At 39.4% G+C, this 15200-nt stretch overlaps 1 protein-coding gene across 2 annotated transcripts in view; it reads left to right on the top strand.

The window, feature by feature from the left end:
* The first annotated feature begins 210 nt into the window (after window positions 1–210).
* The window catches only part of MYZAP (myocardial zonula adherens protein), a 52614-nt gene continuing 37624 nt past the window's right edge, over window positions 211–15200 (top strand). Inside the window, exons 1-3 of one of the 2 annotated variants that reach the window (XM_036389443.2) lie at window positions 211–324; window positions 6146–6235; window positions 14671–14829. In XM_036389443.2, the coding sequence (XP_036245336.1) occupies window positions 241–324; window positions 6146–6235; window positions 14671–14829 (333 nt within the window). In that variant the 5' untranslated portion in view covers window positions 211–240. The remainder of the gene's footprint in view (window positions 325–6145; window positions 6236–14670; window positions 14830–15200) is intronic. The other variant, XM_036389444.1, reaches the window with a different exon arrangement.

The raw sequence follows: 15200 nt of genomic DNA, 5'->3' as shown, positions 1-15200 counted from the left end.
CTCAGCGTCCCACAGCGACTTTGCCCAGTGTCACGGCACGGGAGGAAATCGGGCACTCGGGTGGCCCGAGAGCCGGCGCGGGGCCGCGAGTTCCGCGGGGCGGAGGGGGAAGCGGAGCCCGCGCAGCCCCGGCCCGCCCCCGCCCGGCCCCTGCGGCCGCCCGCGGCCAAGTGCGCGGGGGCGGAGCGGCGGCGCCGGCCCGAGGAGCCGCAGAGAGCGCTGGCCCGGCGGCCCGCGGGGATGCTGCGCTACAGCTCGGGACTCACGGTGACCGCCACCACCCCCCGGAGGCCGCCCGGCGACGGCGGCCGCTCCCGGCGGAAGGTGCGCGGGGCAGCGCGGGGGGGCGGCGGGGAGGTCCCGCGGGCGGGGTCGCGGGGCGAAGCGGAGGTTCGACATCCCCCCTCGTGGAGTTACCTGCGGAGAGCCTTTCTCTTTTTAACCTCCCCCCCCCCCCCCCCCCCTTCTCCTTATTTTCGGTGTTTTCGGGTGAAGCTTGGGGTGTGCGAGAGCATCCTTTTGTGCGTTGTTTGTAGGTGTGGGGAAAGGAAGAGTTTTTGGGGAGTCCTGCAAGGCTTTTGTAGTTCTAGACCCTGGCCTGTTCTGTAAACCTGCGGAGAAGGTGTACTAGTGTTGAAGACTTTCCCCGCATCATTGAAATGTGTCTGGATATTTACAATGCGAACTCGCCTATCCTATCCTGAGAAAACTCACTGTAATGATTTAGATGGCAATAGTAATTTAACTGTTTAATCGGTTCCTCAAATTCAGATATGTAATTTGCTGATTTTTAAAAATTTTTCATAAATGCACTAAATAACAACATTGGGTTGTTATTTAGTGCATTTGTGAAAATTTGCATTTATGAAAAATCTATTGGGCTTCTAAAAAGTTGTTAAAACTCAGGCAGATATGATAGGAATGTCTCTACAGCCACTCAGCTTTAAATAGCCCTTCCTTCTGTAACTACACTGCTATCATCGTGAATGTTGATTCCACATGAGAAGAAAGAAATCAAAAAAAGTGATAATCTTATCATTACCAAAAATACATCTATGTGACCATGTTGTTTCTTGAATTATGTTTTGATGCTTTGAAAATATAAGTTCATAATCTAAAAAATTAAGAAAGGTTTTGCATGATAGCAAGAAAGTCAGAGTGGTCTTCCTGACAAAAAGATCCCTGGTCTTCATAAAAAATGGAATTGCTCATGCATAAGAAAAATTACAGTGACTTGAAAATCATAGGTATGTTCCTTATATGTCTTCTGTGTTCTAATTGAGTTTCCCTGTTCTAGTATTTCTTAAAGAAGTTACAGTAAGGGAACTTCTGTTCAGGTGATAAGCTTCCCTTGATAGATTTATTGGGAATGATGAACTGCATCTTTGATGCATTCTTTTAAGAAAACTGGTAAGAATTTAATTTGTGACTGCAACCCACTGGGAAGCCGTTGTTCCTTTTTTTTAGTGAAGTGTGGCTCCCTTACCATGAGTTGTTAGAAAAGAGGAGAGAGACAATTAGAATAACTGCTAAATAAAAGGAAGATGTGTGTCACATTCCTGTGTGCCTGTGGTCAGAGGAAAGTGCCCTTTAATTGTGTGTGGAATCTCACTGGAGAGATTTCATAAATGGAGCAGGCTAATCAACAGATAAATGACCAAAGAAAGTACTTTCTTCTTTGCTTTTTAGGACTGAAATTAAACAAGCGCTGTTTGTCTGCTTTCACTTTCAAAGGTTAAAGCCAACAGTCAAAGGGAAGGATTTTTAGCCATTGAGCTGATAAGGTAGTAGGTAGTTATTCTACAAACATGTTATCCCCATTTCTTTTGTCAGTATCTACAGTATTAAATTCTGGTGATGTAGAACTCAAGGGCTGGTTTGAAGCTAGATCAATATTGAACCACATCTTTTTTTTTCTGTGGATGTCCTCTAAAATGCTTAGAGACTGGTTGCTAGTAGAATAGCCTGTATATTTCTGTTGCTGTACTAGTAACTTTGGTTCTTCTATAACAGCATTGCTCATTAATTTAATAATTAATTTTAATGAAAAAATCTGTAATTATTTCAGCCTATAGTTAATTCTGATTAATGCCTTTCTGGGTGCTTTGTTTTTTGGAAAGGGGAAGAAGAGGCTGAAGGACATTACTTAAACTGAATCTATCTGTATTTGTTTTAAGTTGCACCCTAGTGATTTGAGTTAGATGGTAAACATACATGTGGATTGTGGATCTGGGCCATGGATTCTCAACATTTTAAACTAAACTAGATTGGGATTATTTCTTAACTGCTATATTACAGTAGCTCTCCTCTATGCTGTCCCACTAGCCTCTTAGAAATATTGTAAAAAAACGTGTTTTCACCTATTACTTTTCATTGCAGTCAGGAAGCTTTTGTGGTCTGGTGTTGTGGTAGGGTGAACCAGTCCTTGTTTTCCTGTCTGTGTCTTTGTTTCACAGATGATGTCAGATGAGCTTTGGAAATGCTACTTATGGGTTGTTGGTGTCAAAAAGTCAGGAGCGAGCATAAAATGTTGGCACAATTAAGATTATTTATAATGTTGACTTGCCAAAGCTGCAGATGCTGCAAATTAAATGGAAGTCAGTCTTGTAGGATTGTTAGAAAGATACCTCGTTCTTCTTCTACCCAGTATTTCTTTTTAAAATTTATGCTCACCAAGTTACAATGTTAATGACATTAAGATAAGGTGGAAGTCATGTCTGTCCCTGTTTTCTCTCACTTGTTCTTACTGTCAGTAAGCAGATGAAGGAAATTGAATTGCAGCTTTTTCCCTGCTGGAGAAATTCTCATTCTCCTCCCCATTTTCTTTCTGCATTGCCCAGTTTGTTTCTGGAAATTACTTTTTCATCCTCAGTTGCACGTTATCCTGCCACTGTTTGGCACTGAGTCGGGGCTCTTCCTGTTAGGATTTCATTTCCATTTTAAGGCATCACTACAGCGGTGTTTGCTGTGGGAGGAGGGCTTGCTGTGATTTCCATGTGAGCCTGCTCATTGATTTGGTACGGAAACTCACCAACAAATGGCACAGTGTGTTGTTCCTTCAGGAAGCCCTGCAGAGCAAGAACAGTGCATGTACAGTGTTCAGAACTGCTTCTGGGGGCTGGAGGAAAAAGCAGTGCCTGTTGGTTTTCCTTTCCAATCTCCAGAGTGTTTCTGAATTTTAGCAGATGAGTCTGTAGTGCTGTCCTGAGGTAGAATGCATCATCTGGTGCCTAGGAGAGCTGGTCTGCATGGCTTCTTTACACATTTGTGCTGTTTCCCCAGGGATGCTGAGGAAGTCCCATTGTTGTGAACAGTGGCAGAGTACAGCCAGTGTCAGTTTGTTCTAGCAAGGAACTGGGTGGTTCTGTGCCACTGCTGTACAAGCCTTGCTGGGCACAACTTCCAGGCTGGAATCCTTGTGATTGCCAGTTGGGGTGGGTGGGGTAAGTCATTTGGGGGTAATAGATAAGGCAAGGTGAAAAGGGCAAGAAAAAACAGCTTAAATGATGACAACCTTTTGTTGTACAGTGGTTTTAGTCTCAACAAGTGACTGTTGTTAATTTATATTTCCAGTGTAGTTGTGATGACTTGACTGCTATCTGTACTGCACTTTTGTGATTTCCTTCATAGCAGTCCTGTGACACCTGTGATGTGAAGGGCAGTTGTGGTTCACTCATTGGTGTACAGGTACAGGCATAATTACTTATTTACAATCACTGCACTCTGCATCTCTGTTAGCTATAATTAGTCTCATACTGATTAATAGGCAAGTTATTTGCTTCAGAGATTCATACACAGCCTCATTCTCCTAACTTTGAGTTGCCAGTCATTATCTATTTCTAGTTATTTCAGGCATTTTTAATGTTTCATCAGCAATGTGTTAATTCCTTTTTGTCCAGTTTTCCTTTGTTCAAAATCACTGTAAGAGAAAGGTGGCCTCATCTGTCACTTCCTTCAAAACACAAATTCACTTCTATTTCCTATTTATGGCTCTGGCCTTTGTTTGTCTGCATGGAGGAATGCCAGTCTGTGTTTCCCTTCTTGTTGTAAACAGGAATGTTTTAAGAGGAAAGAGCCTTAATAAGCTGATGGGAGGAAAGGGCACGAGGAAATAGATGAGGAAAGGTGAAGTCAATTACCTTATGAATTAATGAGTTCTAAAGATGAGGAATTTATTATTATTATTATTATCTGGATAACTAATCTGTAAGTAGGAAGTACCACCAGCTTCTGTAGTATATGGAGACAGTCTGGTGTTCTTAGAGCAAACATAGCAGCCAATCAGTATCAAAAGCCAATGTACCAAGTTTCATAATTTTAGAATGCATTTCATTGTTTCAGTGTTCTTTAGCAAATATGAAAGCATAAACTGCTTTTAGGTTTTGGGGGCTTTATGTCACTTTGTGGCTTCTTGTTCTAGATTTTCTAGCATATGGATGAATGATAAATTAACAGGTAGGAGGCCACTGCATGAAACATTGATTTTACAAATATGTCTACAGAAAAGGTTATATTTCACCTCGATCTTCTTATAGAATTTCCCCCCTTTTTATTCTTTATAATACAGACACATCTTACATATTTTATAAGAAATTTATCTGTCTCAGGACAGTGTTTCTTACTGCCCTTGCAGAGCTGAAAGACCAAACAGAAAGGAAGATGGAAGGCAGTACCTAATATTTCTAAAATACAGTTGAGAACATACCAGTAGTCTAAATGCTATTGATTTGTCCTCTCAATGGATTTAAAGAAAAAAATAGTGACGTTGCAGATAGTTCTTCCAATTGTTTTTGCTTGGGAAGAAGAAAAAATTAAAGCCTGTTTGAGAAGTTGAAAAAGGTCTTTTGTCTGGCAATGGAAAATAGGGATGTGATGTTGTGATGCTGAATAATGGTCTCTGAGGAAGTTGTATTGTAAAGAGGCTTGAAAATGCAGTCAAGGCAGCTTAAATGATTTGAAAGACATTTGGAAGAAAGGAATTGTAAAATGGAAACATTTGGGGTATATGGGAAGGGCTTTGCTGCAGTGCTCTGAATGCAGTGAGCAGAACTTTATTGCCATTTTCAAGGCAAAAGGAGGTGCTATAATGACTGAGATGTGAGCTGTTAGCTGGGACAAGTGCAGTGGGAAGGTGGGTGTGAAAGAGAGACACACGTTCAGCATGACTCCAGGAGAAACTGGAGAGATCCAGATCAGTGAGATGCTGGGCTGTAGAAGAACAGTGATGTTGGCCCACAGTTATCATGAAAGAGATACTTAAGAGGTTTGGAGGAAGAGCTTTAAGAGCTCTCTTTTGTTGCCAGCAGACATCTGGGATTTTACAGGAAGGTATAGTGCAGCTTTGAATTTGGACAGCCAAATTTCTTATTTCATCATTTGCTATGCTCTGCTTAGGACTTGGAGTTGTTTTCCACAAAAATGTCTCATGAATAGGACTAAGACCAAAAGTTTTAACCAAGTTTCTTGTATGAAATGTATTGCTTGGAAAACACCATTAAACCAAAGATGTCTCAGCCCAAAGCAAGGCAAACTGCAGCTGGGTACAGAACAGTACCATGCCTGCTGGCAAGAGAATGGCTGTTCTAAAATCAGATAGGAAACAACACCTCCTAACTTCTTTTCTGAAGTGTTTTGAAGTTTTACATTTGTATGTACCAGATTTCAAGAATGCTCCTATTTCACATTTAGTGGAGTTGCGGTACTGAGGTATCCTTGGATCAAATACTTGGCTATATGCTGAGCAGAAAAGAGGCATTTACTCTAAAATACACTCTGTGTTTCTAAATAATCCCTTTTGAAGAATAAAAGTATGCCAAATCAGCAAACAAAATTCAGAAAGTAGAAAATTATGTTCATTGTTCTGTTATCTCTGCTCTCAGTGTCATTTATAAGTACCTAAGAACAATTTGTTGATTGAAATGGAATTTTTTGCTATTTCAGGTATGTAATTATGGGACTGCCCTTGAATTATTTTTTGCCAGCTAAAAACCCCTTTAACCAATAACAATAATAATAATAATAATAATCAGCTGTGTGGTAGAAAACAGAAAATAGTAAGTTGAAAATTGAATCTCAGTACCATTCATTCTGTAAAGCAAATTGTTAAAATAATTTTTGTAACACCTAAATCTTGTTCTTCTTTCAGATGAATGTGTGTAGGCTACGTTTAACAGTGCCACCTGATGAAGTGTCACAGCCTGAACAGGGACCAAAGGAAACAGAGAGAAAGAAAAGTGTAAGTTTTAAAAATCAAAGTTAAATTCTCTATAAATAAGAAGTAAGCATTGCCCTCCATAGATGTTGATATTTGTTGTTTTGCAGCCCAAAGCCCAGTCATCTTAGAAGATTTAAGAACATGTGGAAGGTCATCAAGTTAGGTGTGAGTTTTGAGCCTAAGTCTTGGAGTTAGGGATGGCAAAACTGCATGCAAAATAGAACAGTGGCAGAGGAACAACAGAGATTGTAGGTGATTTGTGACTGAGGTACCTTTACAACTTGATTATTTGGTATTTATGTATCAAAGAGCAAGAAACTGCTGCTAGGAACATGGTCCTGTATTAAACAGGATCTTGATCAGGATCCTCTTGATCCTAAAAGAGCATTTAATATTTCATGTAGGCTCAGATTTCATGTGCAAGATTTGAGCATTATTGTAGTTGGTGTGCTGGGGACTGTTGATGTTTGTGTGTGCCAACTAATTTCAGTAAATGGTGATGTACAAATAAATTAAAGAATTCAAGATTGTTCTGAAGTGAAAGGGATTTTGAAGGTCATGTGCTTAAAAGAGTTCAGAAGCCATTTGTTTTGCAGAAGTGAGTAGTGTGCACACAGAGAAAAATTTACACTCTGCTTTGGTGCAGAACTTGTTCTATGAGAACTGTTCACTGCAAGAGATGATGTTTAATTAGTCTTAAGGATGAAGACTAAAAAGGGAAGCTGGATGGGCTCCACAACTTCATCACATTTATACTTGGATAAACCAAAATTAAACAAGTTGATGAAGTTTGCCAGACTCAATGTCTGACAATAGGAAGTGTGACAGCAGAAAGAAAAACAACAATAGGGTTTACTAGAAATAATTTCTTAGAGATACTTAAAGGCAAAAATTACTGTGAAAGGCATTCTAAGCAATAAAAATAATTGTGAAGTAAAATTCTCAAGATAAGGATTCCTTTTCAGTTGTTTTTTGTCCTGGAATCTTTTATACACTCAGGTTTTCATACACTGGTCTACAGAGTAATTGGTTTTTTAGGATCTAGAAATGTTACTTACAGAATAGTTTAAATAGACCTTAATGCAAAACTAAATTTGGGCCACCATTAAATAGTAATAATTCATTTTGTACCGAGGTGTTTAGTTGTAGCACTTAGAGTAGCTTCTCTGTCATCTCTTGTCAGCTTGTGTCTGATTGCAGCAAACCTCAGACTGGCCTAAGTTTATGGGCCCATTGCCCTAAGAGGAATCTGAGTTTGCTTTTGAGGAGGATAGATATTTACTCATGCCTTACTCACTTTATGGTTCTGAGTAATGTGATAATGAGAAAGAATTGTTAAGGATTGGGGCTGGACAATTTGTAGTGACTTTCTTATGTAACCAATGTTTTTCTCTGTGGGACCTTGTATTTAATGAGCTGTTATTTCCCCCATAATACAAATAAAGGCAAATGGGTTTTATATCAGAGAATGTTAAGGAGAGGATATGAAGATAATAAATAGATTATTTGATTCTATGTGCAAAACAGTGATGTTTAAGAGATGGGTCCTTAAAGCTGAGACCAGAAAAAACCATGTGCAATTTAAGTATTGTGTGTTCTGAGTAGTTTCTAAATTCAGTACTTTGAGACAATTGAAAGAATTAAAAGTCAGGCTTCAGAGCTAGGTGGGATCTACTCAGCCAATTTCATAGCAATTAAAAAACGCAGAGGAATTGTGCCAACTACTTGTGTTTTATAATTTCTGTGTGATAAACACTCCACAGATAGTATAGCCATGGTGTATGGAAGCAGCTACAAAAAAAATCACTGCTCATGAACTGGTATTTCCTTATGTCTCTGAAGTCAGACAGCAGTGTATTACCTGTAGATTTTTATTGTCTGTGTAATCAATTGCTTTATGTATCTGAATTAGCTATACAGTAACTTACAGTGCACACATGCCTCATGATTAGTTATGCTGTGATGCTTTTACTGCACAGTTTAAAAAAAAAAAAACAAAACCCTAAAAATAGTAATCATGTATCTGCTGATCACTTGTTTTCAGCTAACTTCATGTTAATGAAATAGCTTAAAGCACTTTGACAACAAGTTTTACAAATATTAGATAATCCTTACACAGTCCTGTGAGAACTGTGCCCCTTTTTGGAAATAGGGATAATAGAAATTAGGGAACTGCTCTGTTTTCTACCTTGCACTTTACAATTTAAGGTAAAAAAATCCAACTTCAGCAAGAATCAAATTTAACATCAGATCCCTTGTTGGAATCTAGTGTTCTGTGCTGACTTTAATTGCTGACTCCTAAGAAAATAGGAACATGAAAAATGCTTTTGGTATTTACAATACAATTATGTGACTTAGAGAAATGAACTGCAGGGGTAATCTCTGGGATTGCACAGGTTTTGCTGGAGTTCTCAGCCAAGTCAGGCGGTCAGAGCCTGGCTGCAGGTGCTCTCCTGTTTGGGCAGACAAGTCTCTGCCTCTGCTGCTGAGGGAGGAGAGAAAAGACCTTGCAGTGCTGGAGGGAATGCCAGAAAACTATAAATACACCATGGCGTGACATTTGGTTGTAATCTCCTCTTTGAAATCTTTCATTGGAAGGAGGTGATTTTGAGCTGCCCTAATGTGACATGGTGCTGGCTCACTGTGTTTGTTACTTTTCTGCATCTCTCAGGCTCAGTACCATTAAGAGGTGTTTCAGTTCAGAAACTACACAGCAGCCCTTGCTAGTGCTGATCCTCCCAACAACTTGTTTTGCTGCTTGATGTCAGACCAGAAGGGATTCTTTATCAATTCTGTTGGTAGCTCTTGCCTTAGCCTTTTTCATTGGAGTCCAAACTTGGCAGGAAATTTATGCTGTATTTCATTCAATCTGTGTCAGTGCAGTAAGTTTCTAGATTAACTTTTTTACTGCTATGCATCCTTTGAATAAAAATGAACTAGTGTAAGAGATTAAAAATGAAATTATGGATCTGGGTGGCTTTGTTGCAAGAAAATTGCTGCAGGCAATACTGTACTAGGGTGGCCTCTCCCTGCCTTTTGTGACAGGCTGGCAGATGGTACAGAGTTAGAAACTGATCTCAGAAACTGAAGGGGGAGTGAGTTTGTGTCAGGTTGAATTTTTTATACTCATATTTAGGATATGAGACCCTGAAAGAAGCATATGAGAACTTAACCCACAGGTAGAGGCTGGTTGGTTGGCTTGTTTGAATTGTTAGTACTTTAGGTAGAGAGAATCACAGACTATTCTGATTGTGTTCAATTATTTCTGTCCATGACAGACAATGGGTGACAGTAGTGTGAGGCTGTTTACTTCACCATGAAGTACAAAGGAATGTTGTGCTTGGCAGATTGTATGCAAAATCTGCATATCCTGAAGCTTCTCTTGTCTTGCATAATAAAGGGCTACTAGACAATTGTATTGTCCCTCTTTGGGATTGGGCTTGTTTTTATCCATCAGTCTCTTTCTTCACTGTGATGGTTAAATTTGAAAGTGTCATTGGAAGCTGTAGCTAAGCTTTTGAGGGCAGAATGTGAAGATATGTATAGACAGACATTTCTTTTTCATTTGGATATGTGGACAAGAGAATGAAAATGAGATAACACTCTGGAAATTTGTGTCACTTTACTGTCTGTGGCTTTCAGCCAAGTTTGAGCAGTGTTTAGTCTTAAACTCAGGTTGGTACTTTGGCTGCATATATCCTCAAACACTTTAATGTTCTTGGTTTTTAAGCATCACAACTAAGAAGTGGAATTCTTTTTACTTCCTAAGCAAGAACACAGAAGCAGAGCAAACTTTTTTTTTCCCCCAGAAAAAAAAAAAGTAGGCTGTAAAGAAGCCAGAAGGGGAATTTGCTTCTGTACATCATGGTGAGAATCAAGCAGAAACTTTTGTCAGGCCTGGTTCAAGAATATGAGTGCAGTGAGTGTGGGGCTGTGGTGCACATGGAATCTAGGACAGCTATTTTCTCTGCTGCTGCCAGCCCACTCCTGTCAGCAGAGCAGAACTTGTACCTGAAAAAATGTGGTTCATCTGCTACAGGTGATGTTACTGTTTCTCAGCCTCTCCAGCACTGGTCCCTTGATTTTTGACTCAGACTAATTAAGCAACACCTTTGTTAAAACCAGCACTATGTAAAAAATAGAGAAAGAATTCCACTGACTTCTGAGGTTACTACTGTATTTGTTGTATCTTAGCTTCCCAATGTGTAAACACTGGCATTCTGTGTACAGATTTCAGGGGTTAGATATCACTTTGTATAATGTCTGGCACTTCTCTTTTGAGATGGACACCTAAATTCAACACCTAAGCAGCTTCAAAGCTGGAATGTGTTCAGTGATGCTTCTTGCATTCTTCATGAATTTAGGAACACTCATGTCTTTTGTGGCATGTTTTCCCCATTGTAATACTAGTTTAATGTAAAACATTCCTAAGTGTAACATGATTTTATGGGCTGTAGAGGAATATCAAAAGACATAAAAACAGAGCTACCTTTGTCAGAGCACAGTAACTTTTCTTGGTGAGCTCAATGTTATAAATGTGTCATTTTACTGAATAGAAAATATGTAATCTCAGTAACAGCATCAGTATTCTTGTTCCTTGTGTAACTAGTGAACAGGTAAAAGATAACTGGATGTTTTAGAAACGCCTGGAATGTGGCTGTTAATGGAAAGATAAAGCCTTGCTTGACTGATATAATTCTTGTTTACAGTTTTTTGATGGTGTAGGTAAACAGAAGATCATGAGTCAGGAAAATTTTAAGGCCACAGGGATACTTAACATAGACTTGAGTTAAGCAATACATTAGATGTCCTTTTTTCTCAAAAAAGATGTGTCTTCTGTGCTTTTGCTTTCAATTTTGGGGCAGGGAGTACAATATATAAGCCTAACTGACTTTCATTTATAAAACTGGTAGATTTGGAAGCAGATGATCCCCCAATGTTATTTATGTAATGCAAATTAAACCATGGGCCATAGAAAAAACAGCTAAAAACTTAAATTTAGAATTTAAGTTTGTAATGTCTTCACCTCTTTCATGTTACTTGTGCTGCCTCCTTGGACAGAGACATAAACAGGATGCATGGTAATTATCAAGACTTTTGCAACCTTGGGGTGTAGGCTTCTGTTTTAAATATTTATTAGTTAGGTGAAGGCAGTCTGTGTTTCTTCGGTGCATTCTGTGTGAGCACACCAAGTGCAGCTGTCTGTTGCTACAGCACAGACTGGACACATTCCTGGAGGCTGCTCATCCTCACCACGTGCCCTTGCTGTCACCTTGGGCTCTCGTAGAGCTGACTATAGGTGCAAAGAAATATTCACAAACTGGTTAAGCTAACTCTGCCTTTTCAGATCATTACCTCACATTAGAAGGGATTTGGCTGATGTTTTGACCTTAAACAGCAATGGTAGATTAATCTAAGGAACCTTCCATCTTAAAGCTCTATTCTTGTTAGCTTTACAGTATTTACTTGTTCCTAAATTCTTGTATGTATTTACTTACACTGTTATCTTCACTGAGATGCCTCACTGCAGATAAGAGTGGAGACCATTGAGGACCTGCTTGGAAAAATATCTGAGTTCTGGGAGTGGGTGTGTATGGGACACAGAGGAAAATAATGGGATGTATTTGACTTTAAAATACTGTTATGTAGTTCTTGAGCATGTGGAAAATCCAGGATTTGTGAAAGAGGAAGCATGGGAGAAAGGATGTATCAGAGGAAGAAGAGAGAACAAGGCAGAAATGGAAAAAACAGTGAAGGGAGAATAATAGACAAAGGTGGATAAAGTAGCTTGAGAGGAGGCAGACTGGCAGAAGAATACTCAGTGCATGCTTACTGCTGCAGCTCTGTGGAGATATTTGAGAACTGAGCTGCTCAGCAAGGCCTCGTTTAGAGGCAAAGCTGTATTGAAAAAGTAGTCAATAAACAAAGCAACCATCTCAACCCTGCATTCAGAGGAGTTTTCTGATTGTAACCTTTCTCCTAAGAGGAGACTGCATCAGGTGAGCCCTTTTTTGGGCTACTTATATAGAACCCTGAAACTAGTGGTCACTGAGAAGAAATTCAGTTACTAAACAGAAAAGGGTGAGTAGAAGATAAGCATGGCTGGAATAGACCAGCGATGAAAAAGGTTAAGGAAACATGAGAACAGTTCCTTTGTAGCTGTTGGCTCACACATCTTTAAAACAAGCAAGAGCTGAAATTTTAACAGGTGCTTGTCTGGGGATTGTGATACAAAGGAAGAATAAGGAGAGGATAAAAACAATATCCTGTATTTTAAGTAGCTCATAGAACTGGAACAGTCAACAGATGATGGAGAGTCCTTTAATCTTCTGAAAGAGAAATAACAAAGGCATCTTAGGAGGCTTGTGCACATACAGATAACAGGCAAGTTTAGCATTGTTGCAAGAGACATGTAACCAGTCTGCCTTTGTGTGTACCTAATCCTGCATGTACTGTCCATTATAATGGAAATTTAAGTGTCTGTTCATCTCTGAAATACATATGTAAGTGCCATGGGTGATTCTTCAGCTGCAAACCCATTGGTCTGAATTTGTAGGTCTTTCTTGGGGAGTGGGGGGACTGTGAGAGGGGGCATCTTTCAAAGCATTCCTTAGGAATGTGTTCATAATATTCTAAAAATAAGGAACTTGGTCAGAATTTTTGTGCCAGAACTCTGCAAATAGCACTTTAGACAATTCTGCTAATGTTTCAGAGGCACAAAGAACCTTGGTATTGCTGGTATTCAGCTGTTCAGCTCATTAAAAATGGGTGATCATGGGCAAAGGGTATAGATTTATGAATTCTGTGTCTGGTGCCTTGGTAACCTCTAAACAATCAAAGTGATTATTCATTCTGTTATCAGGAAGATGGAAACTTGTGTGTAATCCCTTTTTCCAGATGCAGGGGAGGAGCTGCAATGAACTATGAACGAAACTGTACAACCCTGGAAGCAAACAAACACAAAATAATTTTGAGTCATGTCCCCATCTGGTTTCTGTATTTCTCTATTTCTAAGTATGAGGTGTAGAACTTTTGTTTGTGCACATCCAAACAGCAAAACAAAACTCCCAATAATACATAATTATGAAACATCTCATTTTGAGGATATGAAGCTTTGCATAAAATGTTTTCAAAGTGCAAAATTACATCTTGTATAGGTAGGGCTGGTTGCCCAATGTTTTCTTCATTAAGTGGTTTTAAAGCTTTCTTTTCAAATGAAGGCTTACAGCTTTGTTAGTCTATGCCTGAAATGTTCTTTATTGGGTGTCTGCTGTGTGATTGTTCCCCTCCCAGCCCTGCACACACACACCCAGAGCTTCAGCAACATGCCTAAACTATTAATGATGTGATAAAGAAGAGGGTGTAGGATTTACAGTGTTGAGGAAAATCAGTCAGTGCCATGTGGGAAGGACACAATAGAAACCAAATGTCTGTCAATTTTTCTTAATGCAAATAAGTTTTCCTGTTAATTTCCCCCTACCTAAAGAAGTATTTATTCTTATATTGCCAACATAGTTGTGTTGGTTTGGCTCCTAAAAACTGAGAGTGCTGCTGCTTTAGGCTGCAGATGGTGTCCTCTCTTCACTGTCATGGTAAGGACTGGAGGTCTCTAGGAGGCAGCTCTGCATCTATAAGATGCTGAGCTTTGTCTCTTTAAGCCTCTGTTTTGTGTCAAAGAGGGTATTTAGACAATGCTTAGAATAAAAAAAAACAAACCAAAACATATTCTAAGGTCAATGTAATAAATGTCCTCAAGTGGGCCTCCAACTGGTATATCCAGCATAAGAAGTAAGTTCAGTAAAACAATCTATGCCTGATTTTTCTCTAGAACTGACCTTTCAAACGCAATGTGCAAAGCTTATCAGTAACAGCTGTGTTTCCAAATTCTGCTTTATCTTCAAGAGAAACAGATATTTTCTCTTTTAAAGAGCACTGCCTAAATGTTTTAATTTCAGTTTCTTAGAACTTTCTATGTTTTTTGAGTAAACTTGTGAATTTTTGTTTCCTGCAGCAGGGAGTTTGGGAAATGAGGGATACTTCTTTGGTTGCAAGAGTTTAGAGGGAACTAGAGAACTGACAGTGTTCTGCAAGAATGCAGAAAAGTAGCATCTGGTGGTGAATGAAAATAAGCCAGTTTAACCTTTTCTTACATGAAAATAAGCCAGTTTAACCTTTTCTTACTACCTCTCCTTGTACAAATCAGCCTGTTATCTCTAGCTGTGCCTACACGACTTCCATTGAAGGCAGTGGTAATTAGACATCTCTGTATACTTTATCAATTAGAAGTTGGTCATCGTTCTTTCCTAAAACATGAAGGCTGACAGGTTGACTCCAAAATGTTTGGGAGTTAGTGTTCATATGTACTGTTGTGCTTTCACTATAATTGGTGTCTCTACCGTGGTGGTTTTTTTTTTTTTTTAATTCTAGTACTGATTTTTTTTTTTTTTAATTTCTAGGAGCTCTACCATGTTCCAAATGGGATGTCTCCAGGGAAGCTCTCTCATGGGATGGTGTATGGTGTTGTGCACCGAACTGACAACAACCATAAGAGAGAAATGGTGGTTTATGGCTGGTCAGCTGATCAGCTGAAAGAGGAGATGAATTACATTAAAGAAGTGAGTTACACTTTCACCTCAAAGTTTGTTAAATACCCTTTCCATATATCCATATATTTCCATATATGTAGAGCTGTGAGAATATAATAGGATGACTGATGTCTAGCCCAACATCTCAGTTTGAACTGGGAACTACAGCCTCTACCTACTCTGAAGCTAGAGGCTGGCCTTGGTAGTATCTGAGTTGGGAAAAAAGCATGCTCTGTACCTGGGAACTGTGCTTGCTGATGGAAGAAGCTATGTAAGGAGACACCTGAAAGGATAAAGTCTCTCTTCCTCTGCTTCCCCCAACCCCAAAATCCCCAGCTTTGAAAAGGCTTCTAAATTAGGTGACATAGTAAAGTCACTTGGGGATATTTTGGGGTGGCCTT

Source organism: Molothrus ater, chromosome 13 (assembly GCF_012460135.2).
Source record: "Molothrus ater isolate BHLD 08-10-18 breed brown headed cowbird chromosome 13, BPBGC_Mater_1.1, whole genome shotgun sequence".
NCBI lineage: Eukaryota > Metazoa > Chordata > Aves > Passeriformes > Icteridae > Molothrus > Molothrus ater.
The sequence above is the reverse complement of the archived record's forward strand: the minus strand, read 5'-3'. Positions and strand labels throughout refer to the sequence as shown.